General features: G+C 36.7%; 1 protein-coding gene across 5 annotated transcripts in view; it reads left to right on the top strand.

Moving 5' to 3' along the window:
- The window catches only part of PDE4D (phosphodiesterase 4D), a 710,048-nt gene that overhangs the window by 216,177 nt on the left and 473,031 nt on the right, over positions 1 to 20,840 (top strand). The window contains exon 1 of one of the 5 annotated variants that reach the window (XM_057306966.1): positions 6,426 to 6,886. The exons of the other annotated variants lie outside the window; for them this stretch is intronic. Coding sequence (XP_057162949.1) covers positions 6,813 to 6,886 — 74 coding nt within the window. The 5' untranslated portion in view covers positions 6,426 to 6,812. Of the gene's footprint in view, positions 1 to 6,425; positions 6,887 to 20,840 lie in introns of those variants that run through there. 5 annotated transcript variants of the gene reach the window in all.

The raw sequence follows: 20,840 nt of genomic DNA, 5'->3' as shown, positions 1-20,840 counted from the left end.
AGGAAGCAGTTTGGTTTACTCAGTGAAACATGCTTACTAACCAACGATATATATTACCTTTCAGTTGGTATTTTATTTCAACAATGGAAAATAGGAGAGAACTGGAATGGTCTAACCCCAATTTAAATATGTTTATCCTCATTTACATCACAGATCATTTCCCTGTAAGAGTAAAATATAAATACATCTGCTATAGATTTGTTGCTTGGTGCCAGCAATACTAGAAAATGAACAGGTGAATATAACAGCTAAAGAGCAAAAGAAGTATTCTTATTTTGAGAAAGAGGAATTACGGTTATCACACAACTGTCCTTTAGTTTTATAACTTTGTTGTAACAGTGCATTTTCACATAAAATATTTAATTTTGAATGTTAGAAGCTTTGTCATGTGAAAAAAGATCTTGAGGGCCTCTTATTTACTGAGTAATTGCATGTACAAGTAATGACTGTCAAAAACTAAAAAGAAAAAAAAACTCATGTAAATTATTAATTACTCTAAAATTTTATATAAAATTCTCTCCATAATGTTGGAACTTTTGAAGTTATTTTATTTTTGAGAAACCACAAGTTGCCTCACAAATTAATACAAAAACACATAAGTTTCAACTAGCCTTCAGAATAATAAGAACAAGTGTCCTCAACAAAATTTAGAATAGTAAAATCTTACTGTTTGCAAGGAACCAAATTAGAAAAAGTAGGGAAGCACAGAGAATATATTTCCTGTAAAAAATTCTTTTTAACACCTGCATTACTTTGGTCTATTAAGTAGACAATTAAGCCTACTCTTGCGATGTACTACATGTAAACCTCTTCTGATTCATAATTAATTTTCTGATTAATAATTCTATTTGAAATACAAAATTCCTGCTCATACATAATGTAGATTAAAACTGCACTGGTTGGGAGCTGGTCAAAACTATTGAAGTATATCTCCTGCAGTCCCATTTTCTTTTCCTGATCTCTTTGTCATAATTCTGGTCATTAGAACCCTTATTCTCACTAACAAATGCTTTATTCCAGTCAGGACAATGTTAATCCTCATGTCCTATCATGACTTTGTCTTTAGCCATTCAGTAAAATATGTATATGTGTGTGTGACTACATATACACATACATATATACTTAAGTATTCAATAAACTATGTTGAATCTTCTGCAAATTCAGGATAAGCCTGTTTAAATTGGGGGTGGATATTTATTGCAGCTTAACAGTGGTTCATATACTAACTATATATTGAACATCGTATATGGACCAGTATTATATGTAGAACTGAGATCCTACTTCATATAGGATGTCCCAAATTTGTGGTGGTAAACAATTAGATGAGCTAATTCACAGAGAATACAGGACTACAGAATTATGTGTTTTTTCATAATGTCATTCACTGCAGTAGGGGCACGGTAAACCTCATACTAAAAAGAAAAGAAAGTTCATTTTTAAAAGCCTGCAAGTGGAATAAGTGGGATTAAATCTTTAGAAATAAGCCATATTTCTAAGCTGAAATCTGAGAGTTGAAGAAGTGGGAGGAGTTAAATATTATAAATACATGGAGTCGAGAGAGCTGAATTGGATCCTGACCTGGGAAGTACCAATATTCACGTTGAAAAGCTTTAAGAGTAGGTAAGAACTATCCTTTCTAATCACAGATTACAGATAAAAATTTTAAATGTAGGGGTGCCTGGGTGGCTCAGTCGTTAAGCGTCTGCCTTCTGCTCAGGGCGTGATCCCAGTGTTCTGGGATCGAGCCCCACATCAGACTCCCCCGCTGGGAGCCTGCTTCTTCCTCTCCCACTCCCCCTGCTTGTGTTCCCTCTCTCACTGGCTGTCTCTATCTCTGTCAAATAAATAAATAAAATCTTTAAAAAAAAAGAAAAAAAATTTAAATGTACTTGCTATTACTTCAGTTTCCACATCCAGAATTACCATGATCTATTCTTTTGTTTAGTATCCTTATTATTTTAAAAATATAATCCACTGAGCCCTGTATTTTGACATTGCCTCTTTTATATTTCTATTCTATTCTATTCTATTCTATTCTATTCTATTCTATTCTATTCTATTCTATTCTATTCTTTTTGGACTCCCAACATTGTTTTCTACTTTTTCTGTATGACTTCTTTCTTCTAATGATTTTTAAAATTATTATTTACCTCAGTGCCCTTAAGAAATATTTTCATTCCTTGTTTTAGGCATTTTAATTATTTAAGAGTGTTGTAGTTACATCTTTGCCCAGATTTTCATGCTAGTATGTTTTGGTCACTATTCCTTAAGGCTTGTAAGAGATCAATTTCTTCAGCACAACCCAGCCCCAAACAATGCAAGGTTAGGATAATCTATTAACACTGCACATGCGCCTTTGTTATTCAAGACTTACAGAATCTTTTTGAGTATCAAGTATGTGCAAAGCAAAGTCAACTTAGAGAGACTTTAGGATCTGTGGGATCTGTCATTTAAGATTTTGTAAAGAAAAGTGAACCCCCCCAAAGATGAGTGTTAATATTCAGTTTGCATTTATAGCCTCTCTGATGCCTTTTAAAAATATATCCAATCCTCTTATGTCAATAAAAAGGACATATTTATTATAAGTTGTGGCAGATAGTGTTTATGAACACTTTATAGCCTATGTGTTAAAGATAGAAGTGAAGGAAGTATGCTCTTTTGTTGTATTTTTCCCAATGATTTATGTAAGTATTTACGCCCCCATCAGAAGTTTTTGAAACACTGATGCTGATAATAGGCCCTAAACAAATAGCAGCTCAATGTACTTTTACACATATTATCCTATTTGCTTTTGCATCATCGCTAGGAGGTAAATAGATGACACTCTTGTTTCATTAGCATCACAACAGATTATTAGGCAAATCAACAGAATGAAAGTTTAAAGCTACATTATCTAACTGAAAAAGCCTTCACTTATATTTTCAAGCAATATTTCTCAAGCACCTTAAATCATTTGTGGAACTTTTAAAAATCTCATGCTCAGGCCAGATACCTGGACCAATGACAAGAGAATTTCAGGGGAAAGGCCCCAGGAGGCAGCAGATTTAACTCCTCCAGTGATTCCACCACTACAAAGACTCACTAAGCTCCACTCACAGAAGTGCTGGTTAAGTAATGCTTCCACCACACCTGCTCTGCTTCCCCGTGTTACTGCTTTCCACCTGTTCCTGTCATTTTGAAGAGTGATCATTTGAACCAGCTGGATACATGAGAGGAGTGCTCCACCCCCACCCCCATTGCAATCTAAGCATAAAAGCCTTTTTTGGCTTCCAACAATTTGCATGAAAAACAAATGCAAAAATAAGCATCACACCTAGTATTAAGAAACACTTAAGTTTAAAATTCCACCTTGTCTCCCCCCCCCCCACCCCCCCACCCCCGGCCCCAGCCATTACATTCACACCCAGCTCAAAGGCCTCTGAAGTTCTTGCCTTTATCTTCATCACTCCTGCGAGGGCCTGGCCTTCTGTCAAGTTAGAAGTTGCCAGGATTCTCTGACAACATTCTATGTGAGATTCAGTCCAGAGCTCAGAACCAATCTCCCGAACAAGAGACTGTGTTATGTAAATTCACTGCCTAGAAACTCTCATTGGCTCTCCGCTGCCTTCAAAAAAACCCCTGAACTCACACGAAGTCCTTGCATGGCACAACTCCACTGCTGGCAGATCACCCCACTACTTCATGACAAACAAGTTTTGTGGGAAAAGTCTTCAGTCCCAGTCTGTACCCTGGAAATTCATCATCCAACAGTTCAGTAGTGCCTCTTCTGGGCCGCTGTCACTGGTTCTCCAGGAATAATTAGCTGCTACGTGCTCTGGGTTCTCTTAGCACTTTGGCTCCACCTTTATTATAGCAAATGTTATGTAACTAAAATGATATTTTTGGTTACTCAACTAAAACTATAGACAAGACAGTATATGTGGTTTGTGGGGCGCCTGGGTGGCCCAGTTGGCTAAGTGAGGGACTCTTGACTTCTTCAGCTCAGGTCATTTATCTCTGGTGTGGTGTGATCAAGCCCTGAGTGGGGGCTCTGCCCTTGGGGGCAAAGAATCTGCTTGGGATTCTCTCTTTCCCTCTCCCTCTGCCCCTCCCTCTGCTCCACTCTCTAAATTAATTAATTAGTTAGTTAATTAAATCCTTAAAAAACAAACAAAAAACACCACAATATATGTGTTTTGTGCTTATTTAACTCACAAAGGAAAATACCCGTATTTTTTAAGACCGCGGAGACTTTAAAATAGGGTTGCATATGATAGAATTTTATTTGTTTGGTTTTGCTTTTCATGTTTCACCCCTAGATTCTTGTTCAGAGAGAAAATCAATCTGGAAAATATGTCTAAAGAACGAGAGAAGAATTCTAATAAAATATGCCAGATTTCTGTTAATATTCAAAAAGAATTTCTTAATACAATATATAGTGCTTTTTTGCATGAGTGATTTTTGTTAACTGTTGTAGAGTAAATGAGGCTTTTAGATTTGGATTATGGGGAGGTCCTATCATATTTTCAGTGGATTCAAATATTCAGCTTTCAAAATACTCTGCCCACGTGATTTAGATATAATTTAGCCCAAACAGCTAATCATTGACTCCAATTTTCACCCTTTAACAAGCAGTTGTGCTTTTCTGTACATACCATCAAGCAAGACTACTGTGTCAAACAATAAGACACAACATTTTTGGAATAAAATAAAAAGGCATTCATTGTGACTTCAGCCAAGGGTTTCTCTGACCTTAGTGAGCATCAGAAGGGGCTAGTGAAACACACACTGCTGGACCCCCTCCCTAAAGTTTCTCATCCTGTATCTGTGGTGAGCCCCCAGTTTGCTCATCCAACACGTCCCAGGTGGTTCTGGTGTTGCTGGTCTAGAGACCCCATTTCGAGAATTACTGGATTATTTTAACAATTTAGCAGTTGAGCTTTCACTACAATGCATACACCTGTTGACTCACAGTGATTAGCATAATGTTTCCACATATCTGTATATAGTCATAGACCCCTAGAAGCAAGCCATATTTATATTAAGATTTTTTTTGCTGTTGTGGGCACCTCGGTGGCCCTCGGTGGCTCAGTCAGTTAAGCATCCAACTCTTGGTTTTGGCTCAGGTCATGGTCTCAGGGTCTTCAGTTCAAGCCCCGTGTCTGGCTCAGCAGAGAGTCTGCTTCTCTCTGTCTCTCTCTCTCTCTCCCTTTGTCCTTCCCTCCACTCGTGCTTGTGCTCTCTCACTTTCTCTCTAAAATAAATAAATAAATCTTTTTTTTTTTTTTTTTTTTTAAGACTTTTGCTGTTGTTGCTGTTTTGGCCTACTTTGGTATGTTTAATTACATCAATCCTGGAGAAAAATAAATGTTTTCTAATCTAGCATCACAGATTTTTTTTGAAACAACAGAAGACTCTATCTTAAACATTTTGATTTTCACTCTTCTAGTAAATATAAGCATGTGAGTCCCAGGCAACCTCTATTTTTAAAAGGCATATTGGATTTTTTTTTTTAATTTACTAAAATTGGCAAATTTTCTCAATAAAGTTGGAGAGACTCATTTCTTTGCACAGATATTCTACAAATAAATGGTAAAAGTTCTACCTGTTCTTTTTGAAAAACTCATCAAAAAAAATTCTATCAGTATTTGCTGCCATGTTATCTTTACTCTGTTACTGGTCGTATACTAGTATTACCTGAAGTGAGTGTGTTGGACAAATCATGTCCTAGTTATGTCTTGGGGAAATAAAACATAAGGTTGGTAGTGTACCTTTGTACTATTTGCCAGCATCTTTCAGTAACATATGACTGAGAATGATAAACTGTAGGGAACAGGAGCCTTGGAGAAATTCACTGATATGCTCAAACTGGTCAAAAGCCTGGAGTAGACTGAGGTTTGGAGATACCGTGTAACCTCCTGCTATCCCACCCCTCCAAAGATGGGAGAAGTACACTGCGCTTGATCTGGGGGCATGGCCCTCAGAATGGCTTGTCTAGCAGAAAGAGAAATCAAAGAAGGTTACCAGCTCACTGTAGGGTCTTCCCAAGTATCTTTTTTAGCCTCTTAGATGGAGTTTTCCAAAGATGGAGAGAACCTCTGACCAGGATTGCTGATATTTTGAGCTCACAGAAATTTATATTTTTGAGGTAAAGGCACTAAGACTAACTTAAAAAGTATAGTGGCAGTCCTTTACATCTCTTTAAGAATATTCAGACCATTTCAATGTAAATCATATTGACTCTGTGAATTGGACAAAGTGGTCACCTCATTTTTCAAATGCGGGTTAATAAGGTCTATTTAATTCAAGTGATACACTCTTCAAATGCAGCTAGTGAAGGCCTGTGTTCCAGCAGGTACTTCAAATATGTGCTCATATTGCCAACTAAATCTGGATTTCATTCATGCATTCATTGAAAAAATATTTATTGAGCACATACCATGTGCAAGATGCTGTTCTAGGTGCTTAGGATACAACAAAACAAATGTCATGACCTCATGGAGCTTGCATTACATTGAGGGGTATGGTACGCAGAATAATGGCCCCCACAAAGATTTCACTGCCTAATGGACAGATCCTATGGATACATTGTCATACATGGAAAAGGGGATTCTGCAGATGTGATTGAGACCTTGAGATGTAGATTGTCCTGGGTTATACTGGTGGGCCCGATCTAATCACACGAGTCCTTAAAAGCACAAACTCCTTTGTAACAGTGAAAGAAAAAATGTGATGACACCAGAAGGGTCAGAAAGATGCAGTGTCGGTGGCTTTGAGGATGGAGGAAGGGGCCCATGAGCCAAGGAGTGTGAGTGACCTCTAGAATCTGGCCAATGAAAAGACACAGATTCTCCCTGAGAGCCTCCAGGAAGGAATGCAGCCCTGCCAACATCTTGATTTTAGGCCGGTGAGTGTTAGACTTTCAACCTATAGAACTATAAAATAATAAATTTTCATTGTTAAGCTGCTGTGTTTGTGGTAATTTGTCATACCGGCAATAGAAAACTAATAGAAAGACAGACAATATGCAAGAAAAATAAGTGAAGTGTAGTGTGTTTTGGATCGGGGATAAGTGCTAAGGAGAAGTCAGTCAGGGGTGTATCGGGAGGGAATGCAATGTTAGATAGAGTAGCCTTCCACATTGACATTGTGTCAAAACTTGAAGGCAGTGAAGGAGGGGAAAGAACACTTCAGACCGAGGACAGGAGGCCAAACTTTCTCAGCCTAAAACAATGAAGCTACATAAGTGGATCCTGAATATCAACATTAAGAGAGAAGTTACCATTTCAGGACATCCCAGCTTCCCCAGTGACCATGTGTTTAAGATAGAAGCTCAAAACTCAAAAGACGATATTCTGATGTTTCTGTAAGGAAGTAAACATCCCGGCTTAAATAACATGGTTACTTTTTCGTATTTTCTGGAGAATACATGAAAAAATTCAATACTATTTGATTTGCACAGCATTAAAAGAAAAGCTATTAAAACTTGTTCTAAAGCAAACAACTTGGGGACCCTCAGACTTGAGTCCCTTGGGACTATTTACTAAACATGATTATCAATCAACTGTTTATAGCACTACAAAGGCATTTCAGACAATATCTGAATTGTTGCTACAATAAATTGAGTGCCTGGGGGAAAAAGCTATTGTAATTATTTTATTATCATAGACTGTCTCACATACTAAATAAATAAAAATAAAATCAGACTGCTCATTCAGCGTGACAATTGGTCATTAATCTTGATGAAATTGTCTGTTGGTACTTTGAAGGAATCTGATTGTAGAGACCAAGTCAATGGTTTGGTATAGTTATCCTCTTTAAGTACCTGGGAAAAAAGAAGAACTGGGTGTCTGGTTCTTATTGTTTCATGATAGCATTTATTTTAATTTTCAAAGGAAGAGAATAGAAATTCTATGATCTCCATCAGTAGAAATATTAACATATACAGCAAATAAATGTCGAGATAATTACTGGTATAAAAATAGACACTCTGCAATGATATTGCCTTACCTTGTTACTCAAAGTGTAGCCCATGGACCAGAATCCTGAGCAGCACCTGGGAAACTGGGAGAAATGTATATTTGACCCGACCTACCAGGTCACAGTTTGCAGTTTAACAAGATCCCAGGTGATCCATATACACAGTAAGTGTAAAAAGGACCGCACTGAGGCAGTACCTGGAACTCTGATTATGAATCTTGCTCTGAAGTATTTTGTGTTGTTTAGAGCTTGGCAGGCGCACATGATCTCACATCATTCTGAATTCAGTGCTCTAGCATATATTTTGAGAAGCTTTTCTCGTCAAGGGGAGCTTTAGTGTCTTACAGTTCTGGGGATAGGTACACAGAAGTCGGTAGTTTAAGGCTTGCTGAGACATTAGCAAACCTTCTGGATGCTTATTGTTTAGATTTCAAAACCTTAAATTGGCTCACGTTTTTAAAGATGTAACAGCTTAAGTTGAAGGGTGTAGACATTTAATTGGTTTGGAGGAAGGTAAATTGAAAACACAGAGGATAAGAGAAGAAGAGCACAAACTTCTTGTTGAATCAGAATTTTCAGGTTGCAGGAGGCAGCTAGTGCCCTCTGGCTCAGAGCTAATGCAAGCTATTACTTGATCTTTCAAAGGCCAGTGCTTGATCTTCCTGTTTGTGCTCACACCGGGAACTCACCTTTCTCCCAGGCAGTTTGTATGCATTGTCGGCCAGCTCTGTGTTGTTGCCTTGTTCTTGCTTTCACTGAATCTACTTCTGCCTCCACGAAGCTTCCAAGTAAGGATGCTCCTGTTTCTGAAGCTTGGCAAATGAAATTCAGCTTTCACATGACACTCTTTTCTATCTTTAATCGTAAGGTCTGTTCTACTCCTTAAGTTAAAAACCCTTATATTGTCCTTTTCGTATCCTAGTGACTCCCCTTGAGATTATCTCCTATCTTACAGCACTCTTTCTTTTTCAATTTGTGGACCACAAATGGGCAAATTATTTCAGATGTAACCCAAGTATCTCAGAGCATCAGAAAGACTATCTTTTATTCTTTTACCTATTCCTGGACACTATCAATGAATGGGACTTTAAATAACGTCAACTCTTTTACTACCGCATCCTATCGTTGTCCCATGTGACATAAACTTCTCCTTACACGCTTAGCTTAGCAGCCATCTCCTTCCCTGTTAGTAGCTGCTCAATTAGACGATTTTGTTCTAAGTAAAGGGCAGGACTTCAAATGCGTCCCTATTTAACTCCATATTGTTACTTTGGGGCCATTAAGCTCTTTTTATATCCTGATCCTATCATGCATTCTATTAGCTATTCTTCTCAGCTTGAAGTCATCAAATTTGTTCCCCAAACCAGACCCTTCTCCTTAATAAATTCTGTAACTGCTCCCTTAATCTGCTTTAAATAAGCTTTAATCATATGTCTGTTAGGATCTTTGTAAGTGATGTTACTAAGTAGGAATTTATTTCCTGGCACATGTGTGTGTGTTCTTAGACATGTCAATTAATTGCAATCCCTCTATTAGATTACAAACTCCTATTTTCAAGGGTCTTCTGTTTTTTCTTTACAGTTTTGCTTACCTTTAAGTACACAGTTAATATTATTGACTCTGACTGAATGGTGGTTGATGGTTAATAACAAAGGATGAATTGAGGACTTGGTGTTTCAGATATACCAGAAGGATGCTTACTTAGGATATGCCTTTTAATGAATAAAACTCTGACTTTTGTTAGCAAAATAGAAGGTTCAAATGAAGTTAGGGTTGCATCAAAGAAGGCTATAATTGATTTATTCTTTTCAGTTCCTAGCCCGTGGTGATTGATCTTTCATTTGATTTTAAAACAAATCAGAAGTTGATGACTCAGAAATGGGTGACTCAATCAAATTATAGACAAACCCCTGCTGCAGTGACTCTTACTAATTAAATGTCTGTGACAGCAGAATCAAAGCAGGAGGAATTATATAAAATTTGGAAGCAAAGCCATAACATTATTCCTTTCAGTTGGAGACACCTTAACTCATTAACCTGTAACATTTTCTAAAGAATAAGAAGGGGTTGGATTCTACTTTGTGAAAAATACTTGAGTATTTCAAGTTAGATTTCACTTTATCTCATTTAAATTAAGTACATCAAGCCTCATCTATGCAAGTCCTCTCAAATGTTAGGAGGATAACTTTCAAATAACCTTTTCTTGGCCTACTATAATATACTTTCCTTTGGTGGTTAAAAAATGCAAACTCTGTGAATATATTGCTAGAAAGTGGATACTGTTTCAGATACTTCAGAAGCCTCACAGGATTAAAAATCAACACTTTATAGAAGGTATGTTCAGTTCTATCTAAATTTTATAAGTTGATGCGTTTTTTATTTACATATATGTAAATTTCTTTATTTACATATATGCTTGTACTCAGAGTAAAGTTTCCTGTATGAACACACTCTTACACACCATCAAACTGTTCAGTGATTATTCAGAGTAAGTAGGATTGTAGACACTTCTAAATATTTTCACATTTTTGCTTTTCCATACTTTTTCTTATAAGTTTTCATCTTGGTGTAAGAAGAAAAATAGAAAGTTTTCATTAAAAATTTCCCCATAGTATACTTTGTAGTAGTGAAAAACAGAAATTAATAAAATATGTATCAACAGGGGAAAGGCTGTGTAAACAGAAAAGGAAAACTAAGAAATAAAATTAAGCAATGGGAAAAGATTCTTGTGGTCCTTTTAAAATCTGATCAACATACAGATTTCCTGTGATATTCAGCAACAAGATAAGCTAACTTCCTGAAATAGTAACTGTTATAAATAATAAGAACAGATAAATGTTTAACTTTCCCTGACTTTAAAATAAAAGTGGTGAGAAAAAAAATGCATTGAAGCAAACATACACTTTTTTTTTTTTTTTTTTTAAACAATTGCTCTCAGTTTCAGTGTTCTCTTGTCACACCATCACAGGAATGGTGAGTAGACATCATTCTGTGTTTTTCCCTGCCTGGTCCTTATAAGTCATCAGTGCTGTCTGCAAAGAACCAGATAGAGATTTGAGAGCTTAAGAGAAACATTCTTTGATATTGACAGTGGTAGGAAGTTTCTCCTTATTGCCTCATTGTGGTTTGTATATCAGGCTGCAGCATATCCTTTTCTGAAGCTGTGCAGTCAGTTTCCGTGAGACTGCTGGCCCTGTGACGTTATTGGAACACGTTTATCTGGAGATGAGTAGCTTGGTGCCTCAGCAAGAGCGACAGGCGCTACTATGTAGCAAAGGGCACAGGAAGCCATGATAGAGAATTTTGGCTATACGTCTGTTTTTCATAGTGCTTCAAAATGAAAATGTTCGTGAGTGCAAGAGTAGTTTGTTTTTAGTCAAGAGAAGTGTATTTTTTTTTTTTTTTAACAAAGCAGCTTATTAAAGTCAGTGAATTTTCTTAGGGGCCAACTTTTTTCCACTTTCTATATTAGTGAGTGATCCTCTATGATGGTAATACAACTGGTAATTCGGCTGAGGCCTTTCAAGAGACAATACAGCACAAAACAAGGTACATCCTCTAATCCTGTAAGAAATCTTGCGCAAAGAACCAATACAGATAGGGAGCACTCTCAGAAATGGTATTGGAAATCCAGATGTGCGAAATTCAAATGGAAACAGACGGAAAACTCTATGTAGAAATCAGTTTGTTTAAATATCCTAGAAATGTTTTCATGGTTCAAAACTAATACTTGAAAACTGTATAAATATGTGTTAGATCATCTTTAAATATTCAAAAAACATGTTCTTAATCATCAAGTATAAAACAATGTTACATATTTTAAAGTTTCGTGTTGAGCACGAGATTTGTGCTTTTAAAGGTACACCTGGATTTTTACATCTTTTCCGTGAGAAAAAAAGTGAGGGAGGGGTGTGTGGGAGTGAGTGAAATGAATGAAAAAGGAAAAAAGGGAAAAACAAGTGAGAAAGAGCCAAAAGATAGAGAGCCACTGACGATGGTATTGGTTGGCATCAATTTCAGAGCCAACTACCCCAATTTAGAGGATTTGCATTTATGACTAATTAAATTTATAAACTGATTGGACAGGAACAGTGTTAAGCCTACTGATGGTGCTTCATAAATATTCATATTAACAATGATAGAAGAGGCTCTCTTTCGAGACTAAATACTTATAAACCGTATGCCTTGTGAATGTTGGAAAGTCAGTGTTCTGCTTCTGACCTTTTCTGTTCCCTTTAAGGATAATTCTTGCTCAGGTTAACAGAATACATCCCTGTAGCAGTAGAGTCCCTCTGTGAGTTGAGAAAGTTGTCCATGTGCATTCTGAAAATGGCAGACATATTCAAATCACATCCTGTAGATCATTAATGTCAAATGGCGTAAGCAACTTTGCTGGACCACGAGGTTCTTTGCCTGGAATTTACATTTTAATAAGAGCAAGTGCTAAACTTTTTGGCCATTTCTCCAGGTCTCTCGAAGATAAAATGGTCTTCTCAAATTATATCTTCAGTGCATGAAAAGTTACTCTGGTAGCCTAAATGAGTTAATAAATGTGCAGATTAAACATCGGATACACACCGGGAAGTAACTCAGGACTGGGGAATCACCCTCTTGCTACTCAATTGCTATTTGTGTGAAACAGTGAATAGTGAAGCTGTTTATGTGTGGCTAGCAACTGTATCTAAGACTTGGGTTTATAGGAGAATAAAGTGCACTCCAGTCCCTTGAGCATACATATATGAGTATTGACCTTGACTCATAGGACTTGCTTTAAAACTACTCCAAATAAATACCCTTTTAAATTTATTTTTTTCTCACATTTCTACATACTTAGTCTTAGTTCAAGAGCAAATATTTAAATGATAGCCATTCAATGACTATTCCAGGTAAATTTTAATTTTGTTTTCCTCTGAGAAGCTGAATTCATTTTCAGACATACTTTACATGAATTTTTTTTTTTTTGGTTAAATTGTACCGTATTTATTTTTTTAATTTGTAAATATGGGAGATTATACAATGTTCTGTAATAATTCTCAACCTGAGTTTCCTTTTCTTTTCATCTCAATGAAAGCTTGCTCCTATTCATTCAGCACTCTTTTTAATGTATCTGAGAGCCAGCTGCACCTTATCTGAAATGTAAATTAACGTAAAAGCTTCTACATTTTCAATAAACGATCAGATACTGTCTTCATATCTTCATGGTCATCAGTAGTGAACATTCAACCTTCAGTGGCTAACAAATATTTAAGTGCTTACTTTTCTACCTTCTGGGGAAGACAGATTTGGAATTACAAGTGAATCAAATATTATAACAGAGAAGGGGGGTGGCTCAGGATGAGGTAAGTGGAGAACATAAATGTAGTCATAGAGGAGGGTGGGAAAGAGGCAGGTTCTGGTGTTAGAACAGGTAACTTTTCTAAAATTTGTCAGGAGGTTATGTTATTGGGAGGGGTGGGGAGTGGGAAAAGGTGGAGTTGGTAGGAAATGAGGTAGAGCCAGATTATATAGGACTTGGTAGTCAAGGAACGCTCAGAGGCCATTGTGGTTGGCTGGTGAAGAATGGAGTGCGGCGGGGGGTGGGGTGGGGGGACAAGTGTAGATGTGCAAGGCCAATTAGGAAGTCATGTCTATAGTAAGGGCAAGGGATAAAGATGAGCTGCATTAGGAAACAGAGTCCATTGTCTTTTACCTGTAAAATGATTGTTGGCCCTGTCTCTCCTCCATGCCAGGCTTGGGTTCCCCATGCTATAAGCAAGAGATGGGACACTTATGCATGTATTTCTCCTTTTATTCTGACTTGGTTGCCCCATGCAGTATCGGCCAAATCTCCCTGATTCAATGCCAGGAATGCATTTATGTAAAGTCAAGGCACTTTCTGCTCCCTCCAGCCACCTTTCCTCCTGATTCCCATGCCTCTGCTCTTTCTTCCTTCTCAGCTGCATATCATTCATTGTTGCTGACCCTGTCCTACTTAGTTCCCATTAGTCTTATTTTTCAGTGGAGATTTTTATAGGCATGATCCCCTGTTGTTCCCTTGGATCCCTTGAAATACGCCTAGTTAACTTTGGTGAACCCTCATGATGCCAGCATAGCTGTAAATATACCTCAGGAATGGAAGGTTCCTTGTATATCTAAAGGAGCAATTCCATGCCAGTCTTTGAAATTGAGGAGTTTCACATATATACGTGTGTGTGTGTGTGTGTGTGTGTGTGTGTGTGTGTGTGTGTGTGTATCTCATCGGTTATGAACTGTTCTTTTTTTCAGAGGGTTTTACTAGTTTAAAAGTAAAAGCTGTGTACTAAATCCTGAACCCATTTATGCCTCTTTACCCATATTACATTTTTCCTTGAATGAAAGTTTCTCTGAAACTGTTCCTCTTTTCCATCATTTTAAATCTACTTTTCTCTATGCTCCTCTTAGTTCTCCTTCTTTTGTGTAAAACACATTCTCTGTGAGCCTCGGTTTCTCTGTAAGGCACTTTTCCCCAGTGCTCATGCTGTCTTGCCTCTTCCCACTTGGGTCTTGTCCCAAATACCTACTGTGACCCTTCTTGCCTCTGTGCCTTTCATTATGCCACTCATTTGGAATTCAGTTCTACAAACCTCTGAAGCACCTTTGTCAGGCAGTGTGGTCAGGACTAAGGATTACAGATGAATAAGGCATGATGGCTGGTCCCTGGCAACAGTCATGGGATAGGGAAAATAGACCTATTAATACATAAGTGCTGAAATAGAGGGTTTAAAAATATATATATATATATTATCTATAAATAATATATATATATATTTATAAATATATATATCTGTAAATTATATATATATAGTGGGGGAGGGAGGGAGATAATGGGTTCACTTTGCCATACGAATCCAATATTTCTGACTATTTCCAGTGCTTCCCTCAGGACTCAATATTCTATCATCTGTCTCGTAGATTATTGCAATACCCCCATAACCAATTTCCTTACTTAGACTCTTGCGCCTTCCAGTCCAATCTCTACACAGTGGAGTTACTCCACAAAACCAGTAATTAGCTTATATTGCATCACTTTCTGCTCAAAGCAATCCGATGGCTTCCCATATCATTTAGAGTCAAAGTCAATGTTCTTGTGGTGACTTTGAAAGGTCGGTATGATCTGATCTCTACCATCCACTTGCCAGTGATCCAAATTCATATCAAGCCACTCTCCCATCACCCCTCACTTCCACCACTCTGTCTTTGTTGCTGTTCCTTGAACATACCAGGCATATTCTGCATCACAACCTTGATGCTTACTTACTGTTCCCACTGCTGGGTAATCTCTTCCTTTAAGTATCTGCATGGCTGGTCCCATCTTGTCCTTCAAATCGCTGCTCATTTGTCACTTTAACAGTGAATCCTGCCTTTGTATGTTATTCCTGCCACCGTCAAACTCCCTGCTCTACTTTTCTTCACAGTACCTATGATCTACTATACCTTTTCTTGTTTCTTTATTTATTAACTATACTCCTCCAATGAAAATATAAGCTCAGTGAAAGCAAGGACTTTTGTCTGTTTGTTCACCATTGCGTCTCCAGTGCCTAGTATGATACCTGGCACAGAATATGTGCTCAGTAAATGCGAAAGGAAAGGAGGGAGGGAGGGAGAGAAGGGAGAGAAGGAAGGAAGGAAGGAAGGAAGGAAGGAAGGAAAGAAGAAGGGAAGAAAGGAAGGAGAGAGGAAAGGAGGGAGGGAGGGAGGAAAGGAAGGAAGGAAGGAAGGAAGGAAGGAAGGAAGGAAGGAAAGAAGAAGGGAAGAAAGGAAGGAGAGAGGAAAGGAGGGAGGGAGGGAGGAAAGGAAGGAAGGAAGGAAGGAAGGAAGGAAGGAAGGAAGGAAGGAAGGAAGGAGAGGGAGGGAGGGAGAAAGGAAAGGTAAGGGGGGACTGAAAGAGAAAGGGAAGCAGAGAAGGAGGAAGTTTGGAAAGAAGAGAGGGAAAGAAGAAGGATGGTAGGAAGGAAGGAAGGATTAGAAAAAGTCTTATGTTAGTGTCACTAAGTCCCCAACACCTCTTAATATCTGCTTAATATCTCTTTTAAACAAAGACAAAACTGGCCTCTAGCCCAGAGCCTTTGAAAGTTAGCATTCTCTGTATAAAAACTAATAAGGTTGTTCTGTTTACATTGTACTTATTTTCAAATACCTTCCTCTTTTTATGGCAAGAGATATTGACTTTCCATTTATGATAGCACTGTAAAGTTTCCCAGCAGCTAACAATATTTAGGGTTTTCAAAATATTTTCTGTTTCAGAGGTTTAAAAATAAATAATGGCATGGGAAAACTCAAGATACAACAAAAATCATGAAGTAGAAATGTGGATATGGCAAAATATGAAGCTAGTGGTCTAATGCCTAAAGTCTGGGGTAACTGACCTACACAAATTCTGTTTTTCTTCAAGGGCCATTGCAATTCCCACTTCATCCATGAAACCTTCCTTAACTACTGCCCTCCTCACCTCTTTCTCTCTTCTTTTTTATTAGACCCCTGTACACTATCAGAGGTTGACCTGAAACTATTTGGTATGGCTTACTGTTGTTTGGGGTCTTTTAGATCTGTCTCCTTAAACTGATAAAGATCCTTGATGTGAGTAATTATGTCCTGCTCCCCCTCTTTCGAAGCAACCACCAAATTGCACATCCAACACTGATGTAACCAGAGTTAATAATATTCATTTGTTATTTTCATCCTGACTTACCTATACAATAAAGGATAGGGTTAGAGTATTCAGACAGCAAAAGCACCTAAGCATGCTGTATGACTGCATATTTTTTTAAACTAAAGAGTGATTGTAGAGAGCAAACATTATTTTGGCTTATAAAACTAAATCACTATGTTGTCACTAGTAAAAATAATATGCATGTGTATTTAATCTGGTTAGAGACATTAATCCCTCGAGCAAAATCTTGAGGTGATCGGGGCCAAATTCCAACACATCTAATTTGAATGCTTGAAAACATCAGCTAAAAATACTGACTAAAATGGGATGATGCCATTCATGGAAATATTAATGGAAGTAAGAAATAAAAGATAATTAATTTATTTAACATATTTAGGTATTCTGGTTGTCAGGGAAGATTGTGTTGTACTGTTTTGCTATTATAAATGGGGTTAGCATTATACTTCTACTGGAAACTTTTAAATAGAAAATACTATCAAGAGCAAAAGCCACTTAGATTGTCTGACAAGACAGTTGCTTTGATGGCATTCTCTGCAGCCTGACCTATTATTAAATGTGAATAAAATGAATAACAATGGCTAAAACTCATAGATCACTTGTTGTGTACCAGGCACTGCTTAAGCACTTTGTGTGTTTTAACTCGTATAAATACCACAACCCCATGAGATAGGTGCTCCTATAAGCCTCATTTAACTCACAAGGAACCAAAATTCAGCAAGTTACAGTTACTTACCCAAGGTCATACAGTTAATCGGTATCTGAATGCTGCTAAGTCCCTCAGGAAATTGTGGTCCAAGTTCATAAAACCACAGCAAATGAGTCCCAGAGCCTGAAACACAGTTTGAAAAGTGGCGTAAAAGTAAGCATTTGATCCATAAAAACTAGTGAATTTGACCTGCCTTTCTTAATGGCCTTTGCAATCAGAACATTTATTGTGATTTATGTTAAAATCCTGGTTTTCTTCTTCTACAAAAAGAGATTTTCAAAGAGTATGAATGCATGAAATGCATTTCCTGTAGTACACTTTGAATTGATATAATATTAAAATAAGAAAATCTCGTGGCCTACAATTTTTTCCCTTTCTAAACAATATAAGCAATATTAAATTAAGAAAGTATTTTTCTCATTTCCCAGTAACAATAAAGTTCAAACACTGAAAAGGAATTTAACATTTTAGATGAAAAATCAACACAATAGTTTTTAAGTGACTTAAGAAATGTTAACATAATTTAACCTTGAGTGGCTGTGTGTGTGTGTGTGTGTGTGTGTGTGTGTGTGTAACATTTAGTGATTCTCTTTGAGTGTTAGAGCAAGTGGGATGTGTGGTTATATGCCGTTTGTCCAAGCTCTCTCAAGTGATTCTTTTTTTGTCAAATAGTCTTTCAATCTTTTAGTTATAAAATGAAAGTAATTGTCGTAGTAATTTTAGTTTCTCTGATAACTAATAAACTTGAGCATTTAAAAGTATGATTATTAGTCATTCATGTTTCCTCTTCCATAAAAGTCTTACCCAAGTCTTTTGCCCATTTTTCTCCTGAGCTGTCTTTTTCTGATCAATTTTTAGGATTCTTTATATAGTCTGCAATTCGCTGTTGATGGTAAGTGCTGGCAATATCTTCTCTAAGTAAGTTAGTATCAGAGGCTTTTGAGAAGTTGGAGTCTTTTCTTTTCTTTTTTGGCAGGAATTTCTCAAAAAGTTTTCAAGTTCTGCCTTTTACATTGAAGTCAGTAGACATATTGAATGGAATTTTGTGTATGGTGTGAGAAAGAATCTAATTTTATATACATTTTCCACATGGCTAACCACTGATTGACTACTTCATCATTTCCCACTGACTGGTAGTACTACCTTTGACATGGATCTTGTTTCTTAACCCTGCTGCGTTCTTTCTGGGGTTTCTATCCTGTTTCATTTGCCTGTTTTTTTCTATCTCTATTCCAAATCCCCATGGCCCTAATTTCTACAGCATTACAATAATGAGTATCAGGGAAAGAATTCCCCTTGCCTCATTTTTTTTTCAGTTGTGCGTTGGCTGTTCTTTTTACCTTTATCACCACCATAAAACATTTTTGAATCAGTTTATTAAATCCCCTGAAGTTCACTATTATGGTATTACTTGAAATTCATTGAATCTCTAGATCAATTTAAGAAAAAGTGGTATATTCAGGATATTCTATTTCTATCTATAATTTAGGGGTATTTTCCCATTGGTTCTTTTTTAGTGTTTTTCAGTAAGTTTTATAAATTTTGCTCCAAAGATCTTGCACATCTTCTATTTGTTTGCACTGTATGCTTCTGTTGTCATTGCAAAATGGCAATAATTTTCAAAATACGTTTTTAAATACTTGCTGCAATTTATACAAATCCAGTAATTTTTTTATGTTTTCCAAATATCCAGAAAATTTGTTAAATTTTGTTATACTTCTAATAATTTTTCTTCCGAGTCTCTCAGGTATTCTATGTAGATAATCATATATCATCTGTGAATAATAAAAAGATTTGTTTCTTCCATTCCAATTTTTATACTCTATATTTTATGCCATTTGTAAAAAAAAAATATATTGTCTTGCCACCCCAGTTAGGCCAGTGCTTCTCAAAATTTAAAATGTGTGTAAGTCATCTGGAGATCATATTAATATGAAGATCCTGGTCTAGTAGTGGGTTAGAGCCCAAGAGTCCGCATTTCTAACATGCTCCCAGGTGATGGTGATGATGTTAGTAGGAGATAGCTAGACTTTCAGTAAATTGTTAAATAGAAATAGAGATAGCAAGCATTACTTTCTTGTTTCTAAGTTTAAAAGACATGCTTCTACATTTCCCCACTTTTAGTAAATTCCCTGTCTGCCAAATTTGCTATAATGTTTTATCATGAATGGTTGTTGAATTTTGCTGAAGGATTCTCAGCATTTATTGAGATATGTTGATGGTTTTTGTCCTTTAATCTATCAATGTCATAAATCATTAGAACCTGTAATGTTCATAGCTTTCCATATTATTCACACATACATATATATACACATATATGTTTACACACACCAGTGTGTTTGTTGCTGCTTTATTTGCTAATATTTGGTTTAGAATTTTTAACCTGCCTCTGTGATTTTGACTGACTGTATGCAATCCTTGATAATTTCTGATTTTAAAAAAATATCATTATAAAGTGAATTAGGTGTGTACCCTCTTATTCTAAGCTCTTTATGTTTAACTCACTTTTTATAATAATGTTTTGAGATACTTTTTATTATTATCAGTGTTTTACTGATGTGGAAACTGGGATTCATAGAAGTTCCACAGCTTGCTCAAAGTCACATAACTAGTTAAATGATGAAGCTACAGTTCATTAATTTGTGTCTATTGAACAATGAAAGTAATGATTGAAAAAAAAAGTTGGTTTTAGTCACAGATTCATTCATTCAGTCTTGAGTTGAATTCATTAATCCAGTTCCAAACACAGTTTTCAAGGCTACTAAAAGAAGACCTAGATCCTTGTGGGGAGAAAAAAAACACATTTTTTTCAGGTCACCTGCAAAAATGGGTTCCTCGGTAATTTGTAACAGCTTCCCAACCCCTATCAAGCAGTGGCACTAGACTCTGGATTCTGAACTGAAGCATATACTTTCCTTGGCCTTGTGGCTCAATGGCCTATGCTAAAAGCTGATGATTTTTTTTTTTTTTTTTTTTAGTATATAGACCTTTCTCTGAATTCAACAGTGATTTAGCATAACTAAATAATAGGTAGGTGTCTATCCCTTTTTATAACCTTTCTTGGTCCTAACGTACTAACTTCAAGAAGTTTTCCTTTATAAATGAATCTCAGTCTCTCTTTATGACATTAAACCTGTCTTTTCACAGCTAACTTCAGAATGATGCAAGAACCTGTCATAATCCTTCATGAAGTCCTATTGTACGCATTAATACACATTTACTTTGTTACCATTCGGTGTTTGATTCTTCAAGGTTTTATCAAACGGTTTTTCGTAACCACAATGACAACAGTTTCCATTGCCACATTGGCACAAACTCAAGGATTTTTTTCTCTTTGCTAGATATGATACAGAGGAAAATACAGGAGACGTTATCCTTCCCCGTGACATGTATGACCTGCACAAATTATTTAATCTCTTAAAAATTCAGTTTCCTCCTCTGAGAAAGGTGTTTGAGCTAGACAGTCTCTCACGTGTCTACCAGCTC

The sequence above is a fragment of the Ursus arctos genome, unplaced genomic scaffold (genome assembly GCF_023065955.2).
Source record: "Ursus arctos isolate Adak ecotype North America unplaced genomic scaffold, UrsArc2.0 scaffold_5, whole genome shotgun sequence".
In the NCBI taxonomy this organism is placed as follows: domain Eukaryota; kingdom Metazoa; phylum Chordata; class Mammalia; order Carnivora; family Ursidae; genus Ursus; species Ursus arctos.
Note: the sequence above shows the minus strand (reverse complement) of the source record. Positions and strands in the feature narration are given on the sequence as shown.